At 55.7% G+C, this 27,916-nt stretch overlaps 1 protein-coding gene across 2 annotated transcripts in view; it reads right to left on the minus strand.

The window, feature by feature from the left end:
• Positions 1-8,658: 8,658 nt before the first annotated feature.
• Positions 8,659-27,916, minus strand: part of FAM222A (family with sequence similarity 222 member A) — a 46,444-nt gene continuing 27,186 nt past the window's right edge. For both annotated transcript variants that reach the window (XM_054695278.1, XM_037510981.2), the window contains exons 2-3: positions 26,613-26,740; positions 8,659-11,239 (exon numbers count right to left, since the gene is read on the minus strand). In XM_054695278.1, coding sequence (XP_054551253.1) covers positions 9,963-11,239; positions 26,613-26,694 — 1,359 coding nt within the window. In that variant the 5' untranslated portion in view covers positions 26,695-26,740 and the 3' untranslated portion in view covers positions 8,659-9,962. The remainder of the gene's footprint in view (positions 11,240-26,612; positions 26,741-27,916) is intronic.

Genomic DNA, 27,916 nt, shown 5'->3' on the forward strand with positions numbered 1-27,916 from the left:
TGGCGGGGCCGGTGGTGGGGCGCGCGGCCGCAGGCATGGGGATGATGGCACTGAGAACTGTCTGGAGTGGGGGTGGCGGGATAAGGCTGGTGGGGAGACACATGCTTGTTCAGGGGAGCGAAACTGGGGGAAGAGCAAAGGTGGGGAGAGGTGGGGGGGAGCAGAGTGGTGTTGGGGGAATTAGGTACACTGGGAGGGACAGTCTGCCCGAGGGGTGGGAAAGCTGGGTAGGTCGAATGGAGGTGGGGGTGCCAGCTCAGGTGAGGGGTGAGTCATCAGTCTCAGCAGTGGGAAATGAGGAGGGCGGCCTCAGCCAGGGTGACAGCAGTAGGCACAGTTAGAGAGTTTATGACCCTGGGGTGGACACGGCACCTCCCGCCCCTGTCTGAGGAGCCCATGTACCTTCAGGGCTGTGAATGGGAGCTGGGGTCGAAGGTCCCCTCCTGGGGGGTCATTCACTGCTGATCCAGCCTGGGACAGCGCCAAGCCTCCTGTCACGAAGAGGGACCCCCCACGAATACCCCAACCTGTTGCCTCTGCCCTGGAGTGGAGGAACCTGCAATTAGCTGAAGCTTCCCCCTGACCTCTGCAGGCCCTGGGTCCTGGCTTGGACTGGGGTCTCTTGTCCCCTCAGAGAAGAGCATGGGTCCCCCAGAGCTTGCATGGGAAAGGCGCAGGCATGGGGGCTGCAGACTCCCGTTTGGACCCTCTGGCTAAACCCTGGCAGTGGGTCACTGTCTCCCTGGGTGCGTGGCCCCGTCTACCAGAGGGTCGGAGTCATGACAAAGGGTCTATTCTTGTGTCTGAGGAAGGGCTGGGGGCCTCCAGCCTCCCCATCGACCTGTTTCTTTCCACCTCCCCCCACCTTGCCTTCCATGGGCCGGCTGTCTCTCCTGCTCCACAGGTGGCCCCACTTTCCCTGGGGTTACCCATGTCCTCATTCTACCCAACACACACACAGAAGGTCTTCACCCAGCGTTCTCAATGGGGGCAGGGTCGCAGGAGACATTCTGCTTGGGTCACCCGCCATGCCTGAGCCAATCCTGTGGCCAGTGGATGGGGCGCCCTCCCTGGTGGACATGAGCCTTCTGGGTAACTGTGGGTAGGACATAAACTCTGAGCCTCAGTTTTTTTCTATAAAATGGGGCAAAACTTTTGTGAAGATCAGCGAATTCCACGGGCTTTTGTAAGAAGAGAGGATTGTTGCAGCGTTCGTACAGTGATGTGATTGGGGCAGAACGTAACAGAAAACTTACAGTGGCGTAAAGAAAAAAGATTGATTGTCTTGGATGACAGGAAGTCCCAAGTTAGGGGCATTCGGGCTGTTAAATTCACAGTCTCATGGACACAAGATGGTGCCCGTGCTCCAGGCATCACATCCAGATTCAGCGCCCTCGGGAGGAAGCAAGGTGGCGCGTCCCATCTCTATTTATGAGGGGGGAGGCCTTGCCCGGAAGAGGGCCAGTCAAGCTCCTCGGTGTTACTGGTCAGGATGGTGTCACGTGTTTCACGCGTCAGCCAACCAGCAGGTAGGAGGTAACAGTGGTTCTGAAGAGGCGGAGGGCAACATGGAGGAAGGCAGTCGCCCAGCAGGCATCGTTCTGTGGAGAGGATGGTTGGACGATATTGTCTGTAGCCTCTGCTACAGGACTTTCCCCAGAAGCCCGCCCTCCACCCTGCCTTGCTGGTGGAGGAGCCATTTTCGGGTTCATTGTCATCCAGAATGACTGCGGCTCACTTTGGGGCCGTAGATGAGAGGCCTCTTCTCTAAGGCGTTAAGGGATAGACCTGCCCGTAAAATCAAAACCCCCTCTCCACCCCAAGGAGCTCTGCTTCCCGAGGGGAGTGTTGAAGTCCTTCATTTTTTGAGAAAGCACCAAGTCCTAACTGCTAGGCCACCAGGGAACGCCCTTCATTGTTTTGAGTAATGGGATAATTATAGGCTATGAATTTTCCTCTGTGGGCCTTTTTGGCTAAATATGTAGCAACTTTCTCCACGGTGGTTTTCTAAATATTTGATGTATTGGGTATTGTGTTTAACTCAAAAAGCTGTTCAGGGAGAATTTAAAATGTTTTCAAGTTGTGAAAATTTGGTTTGTTCCAGTAAGACCTTAAAAATGACCTTTTCTGATGTCCTTAACGTGTGAGACATGCCCAGAGGTAGGCCAGGGGATTTTCAGGCCACACGGCAGGCAGAGAATCACTTAGAGGAAAACATCATCCCTTTCCGATTCTCTGTCCTCCAGATTAGGTCAAGGTCTCAGTTTCATGCGTCTGTGGTTTTGATGCTTCCCCAGTGCTCACTAATCTCTTTCGTGGAGAAAAGCTTCAAGCTCAGAACCCCTGAAAGGCAGAGCTATAGCTCCCCACCCCATGCGCCCTCCACTGAGAATAGGGGGCCAGTTCCCCAGGCAAGTCAGAATATTGCTGCTGGGCTGGACTGTGCCAGAGCCCCTAACCCCAGTCTCCATCCCGCCTTCGCAGTGTGAGTTTGTGGTGTTCTCCCACTATGAGCGACGTGTAACCTCCACACCCGGGCCTTGATCATGGGCTCCTTTTACCCAATAGGGTGTTAGCAGATATCCCGGACTGGCCCCCAGGGGGTGGATGTGAGATGTGGAGCAGAACTAAGTCACCCAGGTGAGATCAGAGGATCCCCAGGGATACCGGAGAAATAAGTGTTTTTTGTAGTCCGCAGAATTTTTGTCATTTTTTAAGCGCAGGCATTAATTTTATGCGATAGCTACTGTGCCTTCACCCACTGCATCCCTCATGTTCTAGATGAGGCAACTGCGGCTCAGAGAGATACAGACTTGCCTGGGGCATCTGGCTGGTGAGATGGGATCCCATCGTGGCGGTGGGATTCGAACCCGGGCATTGTGCCGTCAGACCCTACCCAGTGGAGAAAATATTCTGATCCCTGAAGGGTGAGAGGTGACAAGCGGGCCACTTCATAAAAGACCCTGGCTGTCGCCTGCCACTTATGCTGAGCCCCCGAGACTGTCAGCTCCCATTTAGAAGCGTCTCCCTTTGAACATACCCCCTAACTTTATTCCGACAAGGATTTCTTATTATGTGCGTGTATGTGTATTTAATAATGATAAAGCACTTGTATGTCATATTTGACAGGAGGGCTTTTTTCATCCCAAGTTTAAAGCACTACTGGGAAATAATTAGTGCTACTGGAGTCAAAAACAAAGGGGCCCCATCAGAAAAGACAGTCTCAGAAACTCTTGGATCTTAATTGAACAATTACCTCTTATGCCTATGAATAGTTCATTATTACATGCCCTGTTATTATTAGCTGTTATTATTGTTTTAGATGAATGCTAGGGATTTTTAAAAATCAAAAGCCATTTTCAACCACACTGTTCAGCTCCCCCCCTCCGTGCACGCTGCTGACATTTCTGAATGTACTAATGTCACGGGCTGCTTACCCCGTGCCTCGCCCAGATAACGGTGCAGTCTGATCGCTCCGGTCCTTTGCACGGGGCGGTTAGATACTCCAGGTCTCGGTTCCTACTGTGGTTAATTTTTGACTCCCTGGCGAAAGCATTTACATGAGAATCAGTCACCTACCTTTTATTTTTTAGGGATCCAAAGTCACTGGGGACAAGGGGGAGATTTTTGCTCACCCCAAGGTTTTGAGAGCGAGGGGGAGGGAAACAGAGGATGCTGGGAGGGGCAGGCGGGGGGTCAGGGGAGGCCCACGGTCCTGGGAAGGAGGGTGGGAATTTGGGTCAGGAAAGGCCCAACTGGGAGCCTTGTCTTCTTGGAGGGAGAGTCTATGAGTGGATGCAGATCAGATACCTCCCAGGCGAGGGAGGCACAGTGCTCGGGTGGGGCACTGGCGACGCAGGAAGCCTGTGCAATCCTGTGCATGGCGTTGATGCCGCCCCGGAAGTCATGTACCCTCTTCCTTATTCACAGCACCTCCTTTTGTTCAAGTTGTCCACTCTGCTCCACAGTCATGCGCTTCCCTGAGCCAACCGCTGGAACTGCTTTCCCTTATCGGTGCAGGACTAGCCATGTGAACCAGTTCTGACCCTTGAGACAAAGAGGGGAGGTCTGCTGACGGGGAGGGACTTCTGGCAAAATAAGAGAAGTAGAGGAAGGCACTGTCGTCTTTGCTAGGTGCTGTCAGGTCTAGATGTGGTGTCTGGAACTGCAGCAACCATGTTGTTATGGTGAGGGGGTTCGTGGAATAGAAAGATGAAAAGGACCTCAGCCCTTGATGATACCATTTTGCTCCTGAGGTCACCAACGCTGGGCCACCCTACCTTCTGATGGTTAGTTGACATAATAAATGTTCTTTCTCATTTAAACCAGTGAGTCGTTACTCGGCAGATAAACCATTACTCTGCAGATACAAGAACAAAGTTTTACCCTCACCCCCTTTTATAGATGAACAAAGTGAGATTCAGTAAAGTAAACACACTTGTCTAAAAACACACTTGTCTAAAAACACACAGCCTGGGGCCTCCCCGGTGGCGCAGCGGTTGAGCGCTGGGTTGTGAAGCTGCCCGCGGCCTCTGCGGCGCCGGTTCGATCCCCGGCTGCTCCCCGGCCACCGGAGGAGGGTCCCACATGGCGCGCAGACCTCTCCTGCCGCCCGCTGCTCCCCTCAGCAGTGTACTTCAGCCCTTCTGCCTGCTCTGCTCCCCGCTCTGGCTCTGGTGAATTCTCTCACCCTCCCGTGCTTCTGACTGTACCCAGTGCATGTATAAACAAAAAAACAAACAAATATAATAAATAAATAAATAAAAACATGCCTCTATTAAAAAAAAAAATAAATAAAAAAAAATAAAAACACACAGCCTGCATGGTGTAGAGTCAGGATCTGAACCCTCTGTCTTTGGAGGAGAAACTTTGGCAGGAGTGGGGTGTGGTGGTAACAGGGTTTTTGTGTTTTGTTTCAAACATCGTGTTTCTGGCTTTTCCAAGGCAGTGCCCATTCCATTGCTTCACACAGATGAATGGTCTCCAGCAGGTGAAGACAGGGAAGATTGGGTGGGACTGGGACTCACACCCAGGCTCATGGATTTCAGCTCAGTCTTCTCAGTATCTGGACGTGCTCAGTGACATCAGAGAGCCCCCATTTGCTCTTAGCCCCCCTCATTTTGGTCTGACCAGGGTGGGGCTGGCGATCCTGGAGAGTGGCCACCAGGGGCCGCTGTTGTTACACGCAGTGGCCTGCTCAGAGCAGGGCTGAGGAAAACTTGGAATCAAGGGGGACATGTGGTGTTGCCCTGAGGCTTTCACACTCATGAAGTTACCCCCCCCCTTCCCTCCCACGTCCACTCCCCCTGCAAGGAGAGCAGGCAGCCTGGATTCGCCACTGGAGGGTTAGAACCTCACTGCTGGGTGCCCTCAGGCAAGTTGCCTCTACTCTCTGAACCTCATTTTCTTTATTTTCAAAATGGAGGCATTCATCTCCACTCCTCAGATGAGGGTTTCCTCTCCATAGCGGGGTGGGGGGCTGGGGGGCTGGGGGGTGCCCCCATCCCCCTCCTTTGGGCATACACCCTGGACAAAGACCATTTAGGATGTGTCTCAGGCAGCGACTCTAGCACAGTTATATTCCAGTCTTTGCTCTGCCATAAACTCATTAGGCGTCTTTGTTGTAGAAACTGAGGTCTCCAGCGGAGAAGGAACTTACTCATTTCCCCCGGTTGCAACACAAGAGGTAGGACTCAGTATTTTCTGGTCTGATTTGTTCCCTGGGATGTTAAAGTAGAGAAATAAAGATGCAGATGATCAGAAGTGAGGATGCTGGTTAAAGCTGAAAGCCCAGGTATCTTGACTGCACGACTTTCCAGAACCTTTAATATGTTTAATATGCTAATATGATTTCTACATCTCCAAGGGGTGGGGGGTGGGGGATGGGGGGGTGAGGTGGGGTGATGTATAGGAATCTGTTTCTCAAGCTCCTTTGACCTGAAAACCCACTTTCCAAGATGAAAATCAGCTGGACACGGTGATGCCAGAAAAGCAACCTTTCACGTCATTGGGTGTGTTCTCTGGAACAGGACCCCTGCTGTCCAGGGGATCTGGCCAGCGTCTCCATGTTCACCCCTACCTGGCAGATGCTTGGGAATACCCGCCTCTTTCCAGCTGAGAAATAAGTCAGAGAGGGGAGGTCCTTGCCGCAGGCCACTCTCCTGCGAGGGGTGAAGGGTCAGTTCCCTCCCACAGAGCCCATCGTCCTGATCACCATCACCTGGTGCCAGGCCAGTCCTTCAAGTACCTCCCCACCCCCACCAGGTGGAGTCAGTTTTCCTGCCACTCTCTGGTAATGATAATGATGGTGATTTAAAGGAAATTCCTTTGCCTGCTGGGCTTCCACCCCCAGGCCCGTGCTGGGGTGGGGTGAAGCGGGCCCTTTAGGAGCTCTGGGGTGCACAGCCAAGCCTGGCCCCTGAGCAGGCGCACGTGAAGGCCATGGAGGCCGCGAGGACACCCAGGCCCCTGCCCGGTCCCCCTGCAGCTGGGCCGTGCCGAGCGGGGTCGAGGGCGCTGTTTGCAGGTGAGCTTTGGGGTCGAACTTGTCTCTCCTGCCCTTCCCCTGAGCTTGGGAGTGATCCAAAGACTGGCACAGGAGTCAGGGAAACACGGAGCCACCCTGAAAAGGTGAGTGAACCCTAAACACTGGCGCCTCCCTCAGTACTCGACCACGGGGCGGGTCAGATGGTGGCAAAATGGGAGCTTCTCTGGCGGTCGTGACGGCGAGTGGTGACAGAGCGGTGTGTGTGCCGGCCACGGGGCGACGGGGCAGCACCGGGCAGCACAGCTCTGGGGGTGTGAGCGCAAGACCCCAGCTCCAGCCCGTGCAGAGGAGCCGGCAGTTCTGGGGGGCAGACTGGGGCCTGTGCAGGAGGGCGCCCTCCCTCTGCCTGCGCCGCACGCCATGAAGTCCAGCGGGCGTGGGAACCGCGGCTGGACCCAGGTTTTGGAGTCAAATAGGCTGTATTTGGCGATCTGGGTAGCGGTTTTCTGTGCTCTGCAGGAGGGCAGTACCGCCTCAGGCCAGTGAGAGGCCTGCTGGCGCCAGCCTCCCTCCACCCGCAGCTGTGTGGCCTTGAGCAAATGACCGCCCTTCTCCGGATAAACCGCAGCACCTGTGTGGGGTTGCGTGGCTGTGCGGCTAAGTACTGTTCAGCGCCGAGCCCCACCAACCCGCCTGTGGAACTGTGGGTGCCAGTAAGGTCAGTGTCCCCTGAGCCGCCCCCCTCTGGGGACGGAATGGTTCAGGGTCACGCCAAGCAGTGATGTCAGGACTACGAGGTCCAGCTCACTTCAGAGGCTGGGTCCACTGTGCCCCTGCGGCCTCCCTGGGCCTGGTGGTGCCCCCAGGGGGCTTCAGCTGTGTCTGAGGGTGTGTTGGGAGGCAGCAGGGCCCTGGTGCGGGGCTCAGTGCCAGAACCTGGCTCCCGGTGACCACTGTGTACCATCCCGGGCCGTTCTCACCTTCTGTGTCCTCACCTGTAAAATGGGGATGCATGCGTTGATGGCATACCAGAGGGTTGTTGTGAGGCTGTTAGCAGAGGCCAGAAAGCATTTTCCCTGCTGCTGTTTGCATGCCGGGGTTCCTCCCAGTGCCTTCCCGCTCAGCCCTGACTTCCCAGCTCCTCACAGAGCCGGCTCCTGGTTCCAGCTCCCCAGGGCATGGGGTGATGGGCTTGGGTCATTGGCCCAGCTCAGAAGGGCCCAGGGCCTGCCTCAGACATAGCCCCGTCTTGTCCAAGCCTCTGTTTCCTTTTCCCTGGACTGCTGGTTGCTGTGAGCCCAGCATGCTCCTGGGCTCTGTGCGCCGCCAGGCTCGGGGGCCCTGGCCTTAGGGAGGTGGATGTTTCCACTGTAGCGTCACATCCAGGTTGTCCGCAATGTCCCCACCTCTGCCCCAGACTACACCCCACCAGCCACTGGCTCCACACATGGGAAGCCTCAACTGGGGGCACTCTCGGGGCCTCCCCAGTTTCCCAGCCCAGATGCCTCACCAGGCAGGCCAGGGGAGAAGAGCCAGGAGGCAGCAAAGGTGGGGACAAAATAGGAGGAAGAGCCCATGCTGTGGGGCTCGAACTCCAGCTCTTCAGACTCGCTGTATGACCTTGGGCAGGTCACTTCACATCTCTGAGCCTCAGTTCTTTCCTAGAACACCCTTTCTTTGCAAGGGTGTGACCGGGAGCCAATGACCTACAGTGTAGACGAAAATACCTAGCACACAGTAGTGCCTGTAAAGTGCTGAGCGCCTTGGGACAGACTGACGACCTGCAAACTCCCAGGTACCATGGCATGGGGTAGGTGCTGGCTGGTCAGGGAGATGGCCACGGCCCGACCATTTTGGCCTGTCCCAGCCACATGCCCCATGGAAGCTTGGAGAATGCCAGGCACAGAAGCTGGAGAGTTTAGTGGTACAGGGGGGAGCGCCACCCCCAAACCACCACCACACCATTCAGGGAACCAGCCAGAAGGGCCAGGTTCCGTTACATCTCAGCCGCTCCATGGGCCAGTCACGCACGGCGGCCTGGTGGCCATCGGCCGGGGTGCTGGAGAGAGCTGGACGAGTAAATGAGACACGCGTGCCAGCGGCCCAGCTCCGTGGGTGCCAGGAGGCGCCCGGCCTGTGTCTGCGGGGAGACGGCCCCTTTTACTCTCAAGGGGAGGAAGAAAGAACAAAACCGAGAGCTACAAAACAATCCCACAGCTGAGACACCATCTGTGTTTTCCTTTTTTTTTCTTTCTCTTCGTTTTTAAAACAATATAGTGCAGGCTGCACTTCTCACAGTAGAATATAATGGTCAATTTTAGTATAAAAAAAAAACATTCTCAGAGATTTGTAAATGCACTTAGTGCTTGAGCAGGCCTTGGAGAGAGATACAGTACCGCTTTTGGAACGCCAGAGGGGCCGGGGCGTGGGGAATACGGGCCTTGGGGACATAACAGGGGGCCCTGCCCGCCTCCCCGTACCCCTGATGGTGCGGGGCAGGCTTTGGGGGGCAGCTTGTGTGACTGGGATGGGATTGCCCATTTAAAACCAGCAGGTTTCCCCCTTGCTGGCTCCTAGGAGACCTCCCCAAGAAGGCAGAGCGAGGTCCCTCTGACCGGGGTCTAAGACCGCAGGCCCATGGGTCATCCCTAGGGTGCCTTTGTGCGAAGAGGAACCGGCACCCCTTCCTTGGGTTAGGGAAATCGCTGTAATAACTACACAAGGCTAGGGTGCAGGTGGGATCTCCCTGGACGAGGTGCCCTTGTGCAGTGCGCCGTCTGCACCCCTGTGCCCGGCAGCCCTGTGAAATGTGCTGGAGGGAAGGGGCCAGCGGCAGCCGGGGTTTGGAGGGTGGGGGATGGGAGCGTGGTTCTGTGCTGGGAAGGAATGGGGAGCGTGGGGGAGCGTGGGGGAGGGGAAGGAGAGTCTAGGGGCGGCGCGGGCGGGCTGGCAGTCCTGGGGCCTCTATGAGAGTGGTCTTCACCTGTCCTGGCCGATGAGGGGGTGCTATGGGCCCCGTGACTTCCTACAGGCCCCCTCGACTTTTCTAGGAGACTGAGGAGTCTGGGGCCAGGAGAAGCTCTCGACTTCTGAGTCGAGACCATCATCTTTCCTCCTGCCTCCCACCCTGGCCCCGGCACCTTTCCCGGGAAAAGCGAAGGGAGCCATTCCTGTTCCTCAGTGGTTTCTCTCTCCCTGTCTCTGCCAGCTTGGATGGAGGAAGGCATGGAGGTCAGCGGCTGCCTCAGGCACGCCCAGGGTCCTGGGGCAGCTGGGGGGGCCCTTAGTGAGCGAGGTCACTCTGCCGCTCCCAGATAGGCGCCTGGATGGTAGCAGCCAGCCTGGCTTCCCTGTGGGCACCAGCGGGCAACCAAGCACGGGGCAGGGCCCCTGGAGCCCCCCGCCCGCCCTGTCCTGCGGCCTGCCTCCCCCTTGGGCGCCCTGTCCGTCTGTCCGAGCGGGTGCCAGGCAGGCCTTATCTGTAGACGGGCAGGCGGATGTGGGCGTGCTGGTGGTCGAGCAGCCGGGGCACAGCCACGGTCTCGTAGCCCTTGCCCAGCATCTGCTCCTTGATGCAGGGCGGCCGGATGTCGTTGATGAGATATTCCAGCGACTGCAGGCTGCTGCTCAGCACCGACGTGTTGCACACACTCTTGCTGGGCAGGCCCGAGAGGGCCTCTGCGGTGGGCCCCGCCAGGTCCCGGGCTGCCCCCGGCCCCAGCTCGGTGACGGCCACGGCGGCCGCAGGGTTGTAGCAGTCGCTGGTGGGGGTCGCCAGCACGCTGTTCCAGGGGGCGGCGAAGTACTGGCCCACAGTGAAGCTGGCAGGCAGCCCCATGCCACAGTTGAGGGGCGATGCGGTGGCCCGCTCGTATGCCCGCCCCCCGCAAGCCTCTGGGGACTTGCTGGCCACCGTGCCGCCACTGTAGGCCCGCAGGGGCTGGGGGGGCGGTGGGGGCGGCTTCTGTGGCCACAGCAGGTAATCCAGGCCACCCTCCACATACCCCGCAGGCTTGGTGGTTCCAGCCAACGTCAAGGCCGACGTGCTCCCCTGGCCCAGCTCGGTGCCTTTTCGGCAGTCGGGCAGACCAGCAGTGGCAGAGTAGGCCATGCTGGGGAAGCTGGGCACGGGGCCGTGCTTGGCCGGGCTGGGGTGGGGAACGGCCACACCCTGACAGGCAGTGGGTGCGGCGCCCGGGGCCTGGCACTGCTGGTTGAGCTGGTAGAGGATGCTGTGGATGGAGGGCAGGTTGGAGGGTGGCAGGGGCAGGCCGCGGCTGGGCAGGGGGATGACCGAGGTGGCGGTGGCAGCCGCAGGCAGGTTGGGCGGTGGGGCAGGCGCCTCGGGCGGCTTGGGGTAGGCCAAGGGCCCCAGGGTGCTGGGCGCCGGGTAGGGAGCGATGCCCACCTGCACGGTGGCCGGCGACAGCTTGGTCCGCTTGCCCTCGGCGCTCTTGAGCACGCTCTTGGCGGGCCCGGCAGGTGCGGCCACGCCCGAGGAGGAGACGGCAGCCTTGACGATGGCCAGCAGGCCCTGGTAGCCGGCGGCGTGCGGCGGGTAGGGGCTGTAGCGCTGGCCACTGGTGTCGTAGCCGTTGACGGTGCGGCTGAGGTGCTTGTGCTGGGGCACGCGGATGTTGGTGGGGAAGATCTTGATGGACAGCGGGCTGTTGGCCACCTTCTCAGCGTAGGCGTCCAGCTCGGCCGGGCTCGGGTAGCGGGAGGCGTGCATGGAGCTCACCACCGTCTCGCCTGCGGGGCAGGTGAGGACAGGACAGCAGGTGAGAGGCCACCCTGAGACCCAGCGAGGCCTGACGGCCGCCACAACCCCTGCCCCCCAGCAGGGCCCAGGAGCTGCCCTTCCCTCTCTTCACATTCCTGCCTGCCTGCCTGCCTGCCCTCCTGCCCTCCTTCCACATTCTTAAGCTTTGGGTTGAAAAGTCAAAGACAGAAAGGAAACTGCGCGCACCGTAGGCTTGCTGAGCCCACAGCAGCAGAACATCCGTGTGACCCCCTCAGGTCAGGAAATAGGACGTTCCCAGCGCCCCGGGGCCAGTCCCCGACCCCAGCCACCCACGGCCCGCGTGCTGGCGTCGGGACCACATCGGGGCTCCTGCAGGCCGGGTCAGGCGTGGCCTCAGGCACCTGGGCGTCTGTTTGGGCGAGTCCGCAGGAGGACGCGGTGGGGGGCTCCTGCAGACGGCCCCACAGCCTGCCGGCCCTTCCTGTTGCTCAGGGCACTTGGGCCCTTCGGCTTTGGGGCTGATACAGCAGCGCCCCTGGGGCTGTATTCCCTGAGTTGTGGGGGGAGATGCTGGGAGTGGAAGGGGTTCGTTCGCCCCCTCCCGGCACTGCCCGTCCCGTGAAACCAGCATGGTGGTCACTGCCTGTCCTGTGAGCTGCCAGTGCGGGGCTGAAGGGTGCACTTGGGGTCACAGCTGACCGTTCCCACTGTCAGGTACAACTGCCGTGGGGGAGCGGGCTTGCTGGCAGACCCCTCCTCCCAGCCAGAGCCCCTCCCCAGGCCTGAACAGTTCCTGGGGCCACCCAGGACCCTGCCTAGGGCGGGGAGTGGAGCAGGGTCTGCATTCACAGCTGGAGGGCTGCGTGTGGGGCTCGGTGACCCTGGGAGCCCAGCTTCCCCACCTGTGGAATGGGGGCAGCGACTGTGCCAGGCCTGCTGGGTGGCCTTCGGGAAGGACAGCCAAGGTGGGCGGGGAGGCTTGTCCAATAGTACTGGGGGATGTGGCCGTTGGCTCTTGGCTGAGAATGTGACGTGCTCTCTGCAGCACGTGGCCTTCCTCCCTGCTTTGTGGGCGCTCTCAGAATCCAGCCATGACTCTTTGGGGTGTGGGGAGCTACACTCTTTTGAGCCTCTGTTTCCTCACCTGTAAATGGGGCTGCTGCTAAGAGGGTGGCCGTGAGGGCGCCCTAGCTATGTGCGGTGGGGCATGTCAGTGCTCGGGGGCTCCCGCTCAGGAGGGCCTGGTATTGTGGCCAGGGACCCCTCCCTCCCCCAGACTCCCCCCTTCAGAAGGCCACATGCGACACACGTCCTTCCAGAGCCTCACCCACGACCTCGTGGGCGCACAGCCAAAGGTCTGCTGTGACGGGGAGCCAGGCGGCGTGGGGGTGCAGGGAGCCTCGCCCAGTGGGGCTTCAGAGACAAGACAGCTTTCCAGAAGAAGCGCATCCTGGCCAGGGCGATGGTAAAAGGGGTGAGGCAGGAGGGGAAAACATTTTAGGCAGGAGAAACCGCATGAGCAAAGGCCCGGGGGCGAGGAAGCAGGTCGGGTGGGAACTGTAAATGATTCAGAATCAGAACAGAAGCCCAGAGCCGTGTCTGGAGAAGACCAAGGGGGGCGGGGGGAGGGGGGCGCTCCGCAGGCGGGACAGCGCTCTCTGCGGGCTTTGTCCCCCGGCACACGGGCGAGGCCAGCAGATGTGGTTGTCACAGCTGGGGGAGGGACCAGGGACTGCGGAAGGCCCTTCAGCGCACAGGACGGGGTGCAGAGAGCTGGCAGGGTGTCGGTGGCCAGGTCGGAGCAGGCCTGCCCTGGGGCTTTAGTGGACAGGTTTTGGCAGCGGAGGCGCAGGTTGGACAGGTCATTCATCTCTGCCCTGAGGTAAAGGTATGAGGTCTGACCTCACATGGCAGCAGGGACTGAAGCAAAGTGGCAGGCGGCACCGGCACCCCGGGCAGGCTGGCGGCCGAGGCCCTCATCCCTCTGGCCTAGCCAGGGCCAGGCAGGTGGAGCAGATCCTGGGCTGGACTCAGGTCCCACCCTGACCCGGCCCGGGGCAGCCCCCTCCTAAGTGGCCTAAAATAAACTCGGTGTGGAGAATGGAAATGTCACTTTGGCCAATGGGGGAATCTTTCTCCGAGATTGGATTTAAACTACATTATACAAGCAATTTCATGGGCACTTAGCGCCGCTCGGAGAGTCCCGCAAAAAAGGGAGCAGCTCTTCATTTACCAGCCATAAATCAGCAGTTGCTATAATGAGCACAAAAATGTCACTTTTATGCAATTTTACAGATGAACAAAACTGGTGAAATTAACTGTGGTAACCTACTATAGTCAGCAAAAGCGGCTGCCGGGGAAAAAAATTATATCTGTATGTATTTTTGTTCCTCTTAAACTCTCTTCCCAAGCAAGTTTCTGCCATTGTGGTGTGAAAACTCATTTGTCCTCACCATTATACTTTCATTTGGAGTTTATCTTGAGTATCCAATGAGCCACCAACTGTGAAAATGATTAAATCTACAAAATCTATCTAATGGATGGAATAAATTAGGTGTTTAAAACCTCAAGAAGGGAAAAAAGAGCAATGCCTGTTCCTTGTTCTTATTCACTGAAAGAAAGGGCCCGTCTTGGTCAGTGGGACTCAGCGAGGTGGGTTGGTCCCTCTCCCTCGAGCTGGAGCCCAAGACGGTGCCGCAGCACCAGGCTACAGTTGAGGGGAGCATGAGTGGGCCCGGCTCCCACTTGTTTGGAGCAGCCGGCAGCTCCAAGGTAGAGGTGGCCCAGTCTCGCAGCTCGGAGGTAGAGGTGGCCCAGTCTCGCAGATAAAGAAACAGATGAGCTATGGCAGGTGCCCTCCAAGGTCTCCCCCATGCACCCCGCTCCCGAGGAGTCTCCCCTCCTGGTATTCACGCCCTGGCACGGCCCCTCCCGCTCCGAGTGCGGCAGGCCTGTGTAACTTCCGAGACTGTCCAGCGCTAGGTGGTCAAGGGCCCTGTGGCTTCCTCCTCCCTCCTTCATGCTCCTCGGAGCACGTGCTCTAGGGAAGCAGCTGCCACGTGAAGACACTGGTGCAACCACGGGGAGACCCAAGAGGAGGTGACCTGAGGCCCCAGCCAGCAACCAGGTGACCCTTCTTTGAAGGTCAGGCCTTCGGGTGACTCAGCAGAGTCAGAGCAGAACTACCCAGCTAAACCGCTCCTGAATTCCTCGCCCACAGAAACCATGGCGAGGATAGGTGAGTACTGGTGTTGTAGCCGCTGGTTGGTAACTAACGCAGGTTACAGACCCCGTTTCCCAAGACCACACAGCCAGGGAGGGGCAGAGCTGCGGTCTGGACCAGGGCTGCTGCCTCCAAACCATCTCCCCCACCTGCACCCTGAGGCAGGCCTGGCCGAGATGTGCTCAGAAGTAGGACGGTCCTGAGGAAGGACCACAGGGTCAGCCCAGAGGCTCAGCCAGGCAGGAGGTGACCCAGCAGACGCCCCTCCTGCCTCAGCTCTGCCTTGCTCCCAGCGATGGCTGGCGGTCCCCGAGTCGTCTCCCCGGTAATGTGCTCAGTGCTTCAGCGCTCAGCATGTGAGGGCCTCTGGCCGGGATGTGGTCCTACGGTCACCAGAGTCCTTGCTCAAACCTGTCACTTGTGGTGCTCCCATGAGCCTTTTCCCCCAGAGATGCCGAAGTGGTGGCTTGGGCTCCTCAGGCCAGCGTGGACCAGGCCTCAGCATGGCAAAGGCTCCAGGCCCCTTCCCCACCCACCGCAGATGCACTGACACAGAAGGGCCCCACACGAAGGAGCCAGCGGAGCCAGCTGCCTGGGGGGGGGGCTTCTGAGCAGTGGGGAGGCTGGGGCCAGTGCTTCCAGGGTTAACGTGGGGCTCTGTGTGCCCACTGGGGAACCTCAGGGCCTCCCCGCCTCCCCTGATGCCTCCAGCTGGGCTGGGGGCTCTGCTGGGGTTCCGCCAGCAACTGGGCGTTGCACCACACGCACCGCGGCTGATTCTGACTGTGCTGGTTTAGGCTGCGCCCCGTGGCCTAAAGGACAACTAGCCGTTGTCGGGTGATGTGGCCAGGTTGACTCACCCGCCTGGAGCCCCTGGCCACAGCCTGGCACGAGACTTGCAACCAGGCCAGAGACACAGTCCCCAGGGAGAAGCCATCCAGAGCCATCCCAGCCCCGCGGCACCAGATACCCCCGCCCCCCGGTGCAGGCGCTGGCTCTGGAGGCACAGCCGCAGCCAGAGCAAACTAGCCCCTGTCCTCGCGGCCCACGGCCCAGCGGGCAGATGACACAGGAGCGCGGGGAAGCAGCCCCTTGAGCGATAATGGGAGGGTGTGGTGGCTTGAAAACGTGGCCACAAATCCTCCCACAGATGGCGGAGCCGAATTTTACCCTGCTGAGCAGAACGCGGCCGGCGAGCGGTTGTGCGGCTGGCTCGGCCGGGGCGTGCGGGGCCGGCTCCCGTCTGGGCGCCACGTTCTGGGCCACCCAGGCCAAGGGGAGACCCTACGTGTAGTTGGGCCGACACCCCAGCTGTGAGGGCCAGCCTTGGGGAGATCCCAGCCCCCAGCCCCGTGATGTCACGGAGCAGAGCGCCGTGTGCGCCTGGGCCCGCGTGAGGCGTCTGATGCCATGAGCGTGGGGCAGCTGGGGGGGGGGGGGCGGGGAGGGACAGGACGGGGAGGCACCTGTCCAGAGGCGGTTCAAAGGTTTCTCTCATGAAGTGGGGTTGGAGGAAAGAGCGGGAGGTGAGGAGGAGCGAGCGCCGGGGCTTGGGAGTGGGGACGCCCTCAGCAGGGGGTCGTGGGTGAGGAGCCAGAGGTGAGCTCCACTTGGAGGGGGGAGCGGAGATCCGGCCCAACTTAGGCTTTAGCGGGGTGCCTCAGGCTACTGGGTGGGAGACTGGGGGGGCAAGGAAAGGCGCATCAGGGACACTTTCTGGGGAGCGGCCGGGCTTCCAGGAGACGGAGCACCCAGGGGGCCCCCATCAGAACTGTGCCTTACTGGGCGTTAAAACTTAGGTTCTAGAAGACTCTGCTGATGTGAGGAAATGTGCAAGATGCAGAAGGAGGGGCTGTACCCTCAGCCTCTCCTCCTCCCGCCGCCGGCCTGGGAAGGGGGATTTTATTCTACATGTTTTCTGTCCTAGTCAGGGGCTCGCCGTGACCACATGCTGCTTTAGGGTGACCACGTGCTGCTCCTGTGCCCTCCCAGGGCCCTTCCTTGACCTCTGTGTCTTGCAGCCTCCTGCAGAGCATCCTCTGCTTCCTGGCCCTGGGCTGCCTGCCTGCCTCCCCGCCCAGGGCCTGGCCCCCTGCGCTGTAGCTGTCTGTTGACTGGTCTCCAGAGCTAGGTGGGGAGGCCTGGAGGGCAAGCGCTGTTCTCTCACCACCTGATGCCTGGAGCTGCCCAGAGCCCTGGCAGGTGTAGGGGGCACTGCATGGACCCATGCAGCTCAGCCAGTCCCCTTTGAGAGGCTGCAGGGGCAGCGCCCCACAACCTGGAGGGCACCCCCCCCTGTGAACTGGGCCGCCCTGCCCTGGCCCCATTAAAGGCTGGTCGGGAAATTTAAAAGGCTGGCTGGAGTGCTGGGCGAGCTGTTGCTGCCATTAAGTTAATGTTATGGGCCTTTTACAGGTGCGTTAAATAGATGTGGTTATTAACGGGTGTATTAAGCCAATTAAAAGCAGCCCTTTGAGTGGGATTTAATGTTGCTACGGGGAGACAGGGGAGCGAACTTGGCAGCCCCCTGCCTTTCTGAAGTGGTGAGGAGGGAAGCGTGGGTGAAGGCAGGGGAGGGGCCTCTGGTAGGGACCCCAGAGATGTGAGAAGCATGGACTCCGCTGTAATCAGGCCGCAAGTCAGACACCCAGCGTTGCCCTTGCTGAGGGCAACCTCGGCCGGGCTGGCCAACTGGACCCCAGGTTTCTCATCTGTGAGGGGACCAAGTGGACACGTCAGGGTCTTTGAAGTCCCTGTACTCTGCACCTTAAGGCTCGTGCTCATGTAGGGCAGGGATGGGAGGCTGAGCCAGAATTCCTGGTACCACATTTGGTGGGCCCCCAACATCTGCCACGGGCACAGCCTCCATCCAGCCACCATCCAAACAAATGCCGGCCCCTGCCCACTCCTGCCCACAGTGGATGTAGCTGTGTTCTCTTGGTGGGTGGCAGCTGCTCCTTAGGTTCTCTCAAAGACACTGGGGACACCCGTCTGTGAGGTCTGGGCCTTGGGGTTACCTTCTTAACCTCGCCAGCAGCATCAGCCTTCTGGGCTTAGGGCTGCTTCTCCATAGTTGCTGGCTTCGCAGCTTTTTCAGCTACCGTCTTGCAAGATGGGGACGCGCAGACCTCAGCTTTTTGACAGTAGAGTGCAGCTGACTGTGGCTTTAAGGTGTGCCGGGCACATAGTAGGTGTTCAGCAAGTGCTCTCTCTCACTGCCATTAATTTTGCCTGTTCTCTCCTCCCTTAAGGCTCAGGAGGTCCCAGTGGACACGATCTGTGTGGACACGGGAGGGGGGTGTCCGGGTCTGCTCCAGGACACACGGGGGTCTCTGGGCATGGGGCCTGGCCCCCAGGGAGAAGCAGTCCACATCTGCATTCCCCTTCCCTGCTGACACTCTGCCCTTGGAGGTGGCAGCCTCCTGAATGCTCAATTAACGTGACACTAATTAGCTGGTGGCACCGGCAGAATCCCTAATGAGGCCGCCCAGGAGGAGGGTGGGGGAGGGGGCTGGGCCAAGGCAGGCACAGCTGTTCTCTGGGCTCTGCTGCGAGGGACGTGGGGTGGGGTGGCTGCCAACCACCCTGACTTGCCCCAGCCCAGTGACCAGGGTGGCAGCCCAAAGACCTGGAGGGCAGACTTGGAGTAAATCTGGGAGTCCCAGTGACTCCCTAGGGAACCTCAGAGAAATGACCATAGCTCCCTAGCAGCTTCATACATAGTGGGTGCCCAGAAAATGTGGCCACCTTCCTTTTAGCTTTCTGGGCCAGGCCGGGCAGTGCATGGAAGTGTCACCGCAGGAAGGATCCTCTCTGTGTGTGCATACGAGTGTGCAAGCTCATGTACACTTCGATGCTCAGAGGCACAGAAGAGCCTGTGCAGGGGCCCCCTGCACATCCAGATGCCAGCAGGTGCTCACAGGCACACGTGCATACCCACAGCCCCTGAGCTGCAGCTGGAACCCCGAGAAGCCAGTGTCCCTGTAGGCAGAGCTGGGTGTACTCGGACCCCTCCCAAACCTGACTTTCCTGCTCCCCACCTGCACCTCAGTTTCCCTTACCCTTGCTGTCTCTGGGAGCCCACTCCTCACTCTCTCCCTCCCCGGCCCCTGGCTTTGTCTGTCCCTCTGTCCTTTGCCCTCTGGAACTGCTGCTGCATCTCCCCCTCGGAGCCACAGGCCTGCTCCTGTCAGTCGTCATCCCTGTCCATGTTGGTCAGGCTCTCTCCCCCTTCCCTCCCCACCCCTAGTTCTCACTTTCTCGGGGTTGCCCTGCCACCCACCACTGGCTCCCTGCCATCCCCATCCCGCTGCCTCTCAGCCATACCCCTACCGCTCTATTCTGGGTATCGGGCCATCTACGTGCTGCAGACACCCTTTCTTAATTTCTGGCTTGTCGACATTTTTATGGTGTATTTTTGCTGAGCCAACTTTTAATTCTAACGTGATCCAATTTGTTTTTCCTTTATATGTGCTTTTCTTACCTCTTAATTCACAAGTCCTAGGCCAGGGATGATCATCTCTTTTTTTTTTTTAAGAATACTATGGTTCTGCTTTTCAAGGTATTAGATTCTGTCTGCCTGGGCTTCCCCTCCATGTGAGGTGTGAGGCGGGGCTCCAGTGTCGCTGACTCCCAGGGGCAGATGCTGTCTCAGCTCCACACAGCCAGCCCAGAGGTGTGCAAGGCCCGCTGTGTTCCAGGTTAAGCTCGCGAGCACACAGACCCCTTCAGATGCTCTGCTCCATCCCCGCCCCTGTCCCCATGCTGACCCCTGTCTTGGCCTTAGCCATGGCAGCGCCCAGCTTTTATAAATGAAGTTTTAGTGGAACACAGCCATGCCTAGACACTTCCAGGCTTCTGTGGCCATTCGGGGCGGGGTTGGGGGTGGGGACAGGAAGTGGCAGCTAAAGGTATAGGTTTCTTTTTGAGGTGATGAGGAAATGGTCTGGAATTTGACAGTGGTGTTGGCTGCACAACTCTATATTTATACTAAAAAAAGTACTGACTGGTATTCTTGAGAGGGTGACTTGCATGGCATATATTACAGAACATAAATGTTTCCTCAAAAATGGTAATAGTAGCTCTTGGTAGATGTTTTTTCAACTCTGTGTAGGGCAGGAGCCGGCCAACTTCAGCGTGCAGGACAACTCTGGCCTGCTGCCAGCTTTTATAAATAAAGTTTTATTGGGATGCAGCTGTGCCCACTCACTCGCAGGCATGTGTGTGGCTGTGCAGAGTTGAGTGGTTACAGTAGAGAGTAGGTCTGCAGGGTGGCGACATCTGCTCTGGATCTGATGTGAAGAACAGTTGCACATGTATGTGAACCTTAGAGCCACAATTCTGCCTGAACTCTCATTCTCCTGGGATTTTACATGGAAAAGTTTCCCTCTTTCCTACTTCTTTTCACTTTTATTTTCCCTGACGGTGCTGGCCAGGGCCTCTGTACGGTGTGGACAGCAGTGATGTGGATCTTTGTGTCCCTCCGAGTTTATCCTCCCTCTGGTTGGCTTGTGGACTATGGTCCCAAGTTGCTGAGGGCTTATCTGTATTTGTTAAGTCAGGGGGTAACTCTCGCTGGCTTTCCCGGAGGCTGGGCTCCCTCGGCAGGGAAGGCCTGAACCTTCCTTCCATCCCCCAGGCTGTGCTCAGCAATAGCTACATAATCGAATCTGCTGTGCGGCCAGAGATTTGTTTTTAATTTTATTGGAATTTTAAATTGCTTTGTTTCTTCCGTATTTTATTAGTGTCGTGGAAGCAGCTGCACCTGCAGGAATGCTCGTGGGGCTGGGTCTCCCTTGGGCAGGGCCAGGCTGGCGAGGGTGGGGGACCGGTCGGCTCTGGGCTGGCGAGTGAGCACGCCTTCCACGCCTGGCATCAGTGGAGGCGAGAGAGGGCCAGGGAACCTCTCGTCCCTTTGTGGGTTTGGTTGTGGGGAGGGTGAGGGCAGGTAAAGGGTACTGTCTCCTTCCAGGCTCTTATGTTCTTGTCCCCGCGTCACAGGGGACAAAACCAGTCCAGAGGGGGCTGGTCACTCACTCACCCAATACCACTTGGGTCGCAGCCTGGATCTCCAGGCTGTTCTGGTCCCAAATGCTGTGTCCTGGGGGCTCCTGGGGAAGGGGGCGGGATGAGCACACTGTCTCATGTATGGAGCAGCAGCCTGACGCATGGAGAGGCTCCTGGGGCAGCTACCTCCTCATCCCTCCTCCCAGAGTCCCCCCACCAGCCAGAGCCTCTTCCCCTCCCCCTGGCCAAGCCCCCTCTTGGTGCCTCTTTGGGGCTCTCTGTACCGTCTGTACCTCCAGCAGCACGTGTGGCAGCAGCGCATGGAGAAGTCAAACATTTGCTGCCGGGAAGGTCCTAGCAGCTGAGAAAACAGGCTCTGTCCCAGGGCGGGCGGGTCCAGGGCCTCTGGCCAGCGGGCAGTAGCCTAAGATCTCAGGCCTGAGGTCAGGGTGGGGGACTGGAATTTACTTCCGCCCTCATCTTTTTTCCTTTCCCCCACCCCACGTCACTTTCTGCAGTCACCTAGAAGCGGTGACAGCAGCCTTACACCCAGGCTCCGGCAGGCACCCCGCCCCTCTGCCCGCCTGACCAGACAGGGGAACCCAACCCACCTCTGCTTTGCTGACACAGGCTGTGGGCAGTCCTTACAGCCTGGTGCCCTCTGGGAAAGGGTTAATTGTCACTGTAAATTGTTTTGCTTTCTGAATCGTGTGTCACGGACAACCTAGTCAGTAAGGTACTTAATTATATAAAAGAACGAGCCGTTCCGCCTGAGGTCCCTAAGAGGTGCGGTCAGGCTGCTCCGAGCCCACTTTACAGGGAGGAGAGGGGAATCAGACTGGGTCCCCAGGAGGCTTTTGATAGCATCACAGTGGTCAGAGTTGGATGGTTTCTCAGGTGCATCTTATCCGACCCCTCACTTTATAGAAGGGGGATCACAGCCTCCAAAGGCCAATGGACGTGTCCAAATCACGCCGCACAGATGAGACACACACAAACACACACACCCGCCCCCACTGAGAAATGCAGCAGGGCCCACGGCTAGCCACAGAGTGTAGGGCCAGCTGTTCCTGTGTCAGCCTGCCTGGGGGACAGGGACAAGGAGGTCAGTCTCAGGCCCGATCACCTGAGAGTCATGCCAGGGAGAAAGGGCAGGCGCCGCTTCCACCAAGTGCCAGGCCTTGGCCGGCAGCAGGGCACCCAATTCAATTTGCTTATCTCTCTTCCTGCCGCCCTCTTTCCTGTGCTCTTCAATTAAAGGCAGAGTCACTGTCTTTTCCAATAAGTGCAGAGATGTCAGAGGAGCTGACTGGGCAGGGGAAGCAGACGGCCGTGTGACCCTCCACACTCTCAGTTCTAACTTGGGAGCAGAAAGGAAGGACCAGCCCAGGTCATCCCGCTCTGGCCAGCTGGCAGCTGAACAATAGAAATCGAAGGTTAAAATGTAGCGATCCTTTGAGCCAGCAAATCCATCCTGAGGGAAAATTATTTTTTTCACAGGTGTACAAAGATGTTCACGACACCGCTGTTTAGACTAGCAAGAGGCTAGAAACAACCTAAACCCCCCTCAAGAGGTGTGTGTCGTGAGGGTGCTTCAACATGTTGTTATGCTTTGTCTAGGTGCTGGGACACAGTGCAGGTGGTAGAACAGGGACTGCCAGACGAGAATAAATTCCAGGATGTACTGGGAAGAAAGAAGAAAAGGCAGGAGCGGAGGGGAGGGGAGGGGGTATGTGTGTGTGAACATCTATGTAAAAGGTATTTACTGCCCCTCACGAGCATATATATTTCTCAGGAGGGTACTTAAGAGATTGGGAACGCTGGCTTCTTCTGGGAAGGGGAGTTACTTTTCACTGTAAATTCTTTTGCTTTCTGAATTGGAACCATGGGACTGTGGCGATGTAACCAGACACTGATGTTGCACGTCTTGGGAATAGCATCGCTGATAACAGAAGGGAGGGTACGAGGAGAGACAGGCCAGTAAGTACACGGATGTCCTTGTCTTCGATAGCTGGGATCGAAAGGTACCTTTAAAGCTGATGTCAGGTAATAAAAGTTCGAAAGTAGGATGTAAACTTCAAGAAAATATTGTAGAGAGAAAGAGGAAATCCTCACTTTGTCATTTTGTTCATCTTAGGGAAAGTAATAGAATACTGTTCCAAAGAAATAAGAGAATGAGGGTATTATTTAAAGTTATGCCTCTAGAACAAAGCCCCAACCTTCCTGATTAGTAGGTGCACCAGACAGCAGAGAACGCAGATCACACAGGGAAAGACTTCTAAGAGCAATGAGAGCAAAGCACAAAATGACTGAATTAAGACCATATGTCTGTCCTAGCAATAAAAATGTAGATGAGCTAAGCTCTCCTATTAAACTTTTAAAGGCATTCAGATCAGATCACAAAGCTGAATCCAACTCTACATTATGTGAGTCACACCTGAACAAAGTAATTCAGAAAGGTTGAAACAAAAGGTTTGGCATAGTTTTCAGAAGAAATGTGAATTAAAGAGCAGAGGGTACCATATTAATAGGTAAAAGTGAATCCAGGCCAAGTATATCAAAGAAGAGTGCGATTTACTCTGAGGACTGAACGTATTAATATCTGTGTGTTAAATAGCGTGGCATTAGCACTCGTAGGAACAGGGCTATAGGTCTGACAAGAAGAAATAGACTGGAACACATCAGGACATTTCTTGATCCCTGACTGGTAAGGATAGAGAACCTAACTTACGTAATTAATAGGGTAGGTATAAATGGTACACATCAAACTCTGAATCCTGCTAGCAGAGCCTCATCTGCTATTTAAGGCCCGGTGAAAGTCAAGACCACCGTAGATTATATCACAAAGAAAACTTACTAAAGCCTAAAAAACTTACTAAAGCCTAGAAATCAGAGACAATTCTGATAACACTGCATTAAAACTAGAAGGAGCAAAACATGAAAGTGCCAACCACCTTGGGGGTGGGTGGGCTCGGCGAGTCTAGTTCAAAGAAGAAATCAGAGTCCAAATTGTAAAACAGAAAAATGGAAATACAGTATGATTATATAACTATTACATATTAGAACCTGTAGGATACAGCTAAAGTGCCCAGGGTATTTACACCTTAATTTTTTCTTTTTTTTCTTATCAGTGTAAAGATTTAAGCCTCCAACTCAAGACATTTTTTAAAAAAGGGCAATTTTAATAAAGATAAAGCACAAATAAATGAATTAGCACCCAGGAAAAGGTTAATTACTAATAAATGCTAAAGTTGATCTTTGGGGAAAGGGAAGAAAGAAACCTCATTAGCTAACTAATCAAGAAAAAGGGGGAGAAAAAAAGTAAAATCTATACAATTGAAGAAATAAGGTGAAAGTTTGCAAAAGCATCGTATACTATTTTATTCAACCTTGTCCTGATAGATTTGAAAACCTGGATAAAAATGGATATTTTTCTAGAGAAACTACTATTCCAACAGCTAGTAGCTACTACTATTATAAAGTAACCAACACTATTAAATCAGACAAATAAATGAAGATATACAACTTACAAAGCAGGAGGTCAGATTATCATTTGCAAATATAAAGAGAGTGTAACAGGAAAACCTGCGTCTAAATTGAAAAACCATCACAATAAAAGAATTCAGTCAAGTGGCAGGAGTTAATAGTCTTTCTATAAATAACCTCTATTTACGGAAGAAAAGACTAGCCCAAAATGGTTAACGAGTCATAAAGAAGTAAACTTTTAAGATGTGCAAGATCTAAATGAAGCCTATATTGAAATGTGCCCAAGGGACACAAAGTTTGAATAAGCAAAGGAGTCCGGGTTCTTGCAGGGAGAGAGATGGTCATAATGACATCCTTCCTAGTTATAAATTTAATGCAGTCCCAGTAAAGGCCCAAACAGGATCTTTGTTCTTACCCTGATAAGTGGATTCTATAGTTCAGACAGAAAAATACACAGAACAGCCAAGGAAATTTTGCATGGGGGCAGGGGGAGGGACTGAGGTGGAGGATAACGAGGAACAAAAGCATCACCAAATACTGAAATGTGTCATGTCCTTGCTACAGTGCGGAGGAACCTTGAAAACATGCTGAGTGGAAGAAGCCAGTCATCAAAAGCCACATACAGGATGAGGCTATTGAAAATCCAGAATAGGGGACTCTATAGAGAAAGGGAGGGGGATGGATATTGGGTAAGGGGTTTCTTCTTCAGGCAATAAAAATGTTCTAGAATTGACTGGTAATGGTTGTAAGATTCTGTAAATATACCAAAAAAAACATTGAATTGTACCTGTCAAATGGCTAGGTTTGTATGATGTGAATTATATCAATAGCTATGATCATTGTTAAAAATGTACTCTAACACTACAATAATTAAAATATTGCACTGATATTTCAACACACTTGGATTCTTACCTAATTCTTTATACCACATAAATTACATAAAAATCAGGTCATATATTTAAGAAATTAAACCCACAAAACCCTGGGGAAATGCTGAAAGAAAAAATAGGAAGGATGTCTAAGCATGCCACCAAATGCAGTGGTCCTCAGCGAGAATACTGACAACTTTCATTTTATAAAGTAAAACTCTTCCGTGGCACAATCAAAGACAAATGACAGATTGGGGGAAACATCTGCAATTCATGGGAGAGACAGAGGTCTAATCCAATCATATACAAAGAGTTCCTTCAAATCAATAAGGATAAAAACTCAATTGAAAAACTGACAAGACAATGAATAGGTAAAGTTTAAAGGAAAAATAAATGGCTCAAACATGGAAAGATGTTTAACTTAAAACTGCACCATGATCCGATTTCACTAATCAGGGAAGCAAAGCCTTAGTTTGGTACTGCGTTGTGATGGCAAGGACGTGGGGAAACAGAGAGCTGAAGATGTCAGACCACAGCTATGAAAATTACAAATGTACCTACCTCTGGCCCAGTGTTTCCACTTCTAGAAATTCATCCTACAGTTTTAGTCAAACCTTTGTCACACATACACAGTTGCTTATTGCTGCACTGTTTGTAGTATTAACAGGTTGGAATGGTCTATCTAGGGCACTGGTCAAATAAATTATGGCTCATCCAACTATGTGACAAAAGCATGAGGAAACGCGACACATGCTGACATGCAGGGTGTGTTGCTAAGTGGAAAAAGTGAAGTCCAGAACAGTGTGTATGCAAAGGGCATAAAACATCTCCTGGAAGGACACACAGGAAGCCAACAACATGGCTGTCTCTGGGAAGGAGAGCAGGCTGGCTGGGCAGAGAGGGGGCAGGAGGAGGCTTCTGTCTGTACACACCTTCATCTGAATACTGGACCTCACAAATGCATTACCTTGCTAAAGGTAAATACATATTTAAAAAGAAAGCAACATGTAGGCACAGCGACAAATGGCAACTGACTGTGCACTCTAGGACAGAGGCAAAAGGGAGGCGTGGGGACAGTGGTGACATGGAGATGAATGTCCCCTTTAAAGAGACGTAGTTTAATTCTTCTCAATGGCTGCAGCGTGGGAACACAGGTCTGTGTTACCAGAGCCACTTATTTTTTTGAGGCACTAGCAATTTAAATTTTTATGTAAACCTTCTTGTTTTTAAGTGTTTCCAAATACTTCAAAAAATATTTTAAATCCCACAGTGGCTAAAAATAATCAGAAGGTCTGGAATTCCTGGCCTAGGTGTCAAGGAAGACAGGCCCCCTGGAGGCCACCAGTGTCCCTAGTTTGACACACTGAAAAAGCAAGGCCCAGATCAGGGAAAGACACACCCCAGGTCACACAGTGAATCAGGGCCCAAGCTGGGACCCCACAGGGGTATGGTCTGTGTTCTCCTATTCTCTGCCAATGCAGGCAAATGATGGCTGATGGTGGAGCCACGGTGATGGTAGTGGGCAGTGAAGGTTGCTGAGGAGTTGGTGCCCTTGGCGGGGGGATACCCCAGGGAGGCAGCACAGCTTAGGCTTAAAGGCACCTGAGAGTGTGTGTGTGTGTGTGGGGGGGGGTGGTTGGGAATGGCATTCCCTGCCCGGGAAGTGCTCTGCAAAGGCCTGAGGTGGTAGTCTAAGTCTGTCCAGGGACACAGAGCAGGCCCCTGTGGATTCAGTGAGGGCAGAGGAGACGGTTTGGGGACGCATGGAGGGAAACTTGGGGGAGGGTGCCTACTCACACTTGCGCAGCTCCAGGCTCTTGCTTGGGCAGGCCAGGTGTTGGCCCGGTGGGTTCTGGGTCCTCTGCAGACAGGCCAGCATGGCTGAGCTGGGGGCCCGTGGCGGGGCACACTCTGCAGCAGGGTCCCTGTAAGGAGGGAGATGAGGTGCTTGTCACACAGGGCTGCTGTGGGCTCACCTACTTCATCCCCCCACCCCCAGCTGGGAGACCCTGCCAGCGGCCTCCTCTCTACCTTGAACAACACTGGAAACTTTCTTATCTGGCAGGTGAGTAGACTGAGGGCCCAGAGGCACCAAGAGGCTCGTCTGTGTCCTCACTGTAGAATCGGGTCTTTTGAGTGGTGCCTTCCACCATGACGGGGCCAGAACTCAGCCCGAGCCCCTCCCCGCCAACCTGAGACCTGGCCTCAGAATGCTGGTCACCAATTTCAAGGGGCTTCCCTGTTACCATCAGGCCTGGTCAGATGTACCCCATGTTCCCTCAGCGGCTGTCCTTCCAGCTAGTGGTGGCCTCTCTTGTAACCACCGTGAACAGGCCTGTACCCCACCTTTAGCCTAGAGCTTGGCAAGTGCCAAGACCCCATGGGCTCATCTTTGGGCCCGGTGTGGAGTGGGTGCTGGAGGTCCAGTTTACTGACATATTGGCCTGTCCCTTGCACCCGGGTGTTCTCACAGTACCTAGAGGAGAGCTGTCCCAGGAAGAAAGAGGTGCTCCAACTCGGACCAGTGCTGAGCCTGACCTTGGTCTCAGACTGCGCCTGAGCCCAGGCCCGAAGGGGCACTGCGGCTCCCTGGCCCAGCATCTCTGAGATGGCCTGAGTTCCGCACCCCAGTCAGCGGGGACAGGCCGCCCCAGGGCAGCCCCCCTTGGCGGGCTGCTCAGGGCCCTGTAGGCGGCAGCTCAGACACACTCCAGAAAGTGCTGCTCCCAGGTCCACGTCTGCTCGCTCACCCAGCCTCGGGTGCTGGGCACTCGCGGGATCACATTTTTATCTTCCCCAAACCCACCTTGCCTGGAGGCCTCGAGAAGGTGGGGCGTCTCCCTGCCAGTCTCCCCGCCCCCTTTCCAGTAAGGAGAGGGCAGCCTGGGTGTGGGCTCAACTCTGGACACCCCGAGTCCTGACAGTCAGGCTGGGTCAGCCCAGTTGCTCCCGCTGGTTTGAGAGGAGGGGGCGGGGTGTTTAGGCAGAAGAAAGGGAAGTTATTTAATACTAAACAGGTGTCTGCAGCCCTACATTCTGCTGCTTTCTTCTAATAATGAAGTATTCATGAGGAAAAGCCTTTTTTCACTACTTTCTTAAGA

This window comes from Talpa occidentalis, unplaced genomic scaffold (genome assembly GCF_014898055.3).
Source record: "Talpa occidentalis isolate TD23 unplaced genomic scaffold, MPIMG_talOcc4v2.1 talOcc4.14, whole genome shotgun sequence".
In the NCBI taxonomy this organism is placed as follows: Eukaryota; Metazoa; Chordata; class Mammalia; order Eulipotyphla; family Talpidae; genus Talpa; species Talpa occidentalis.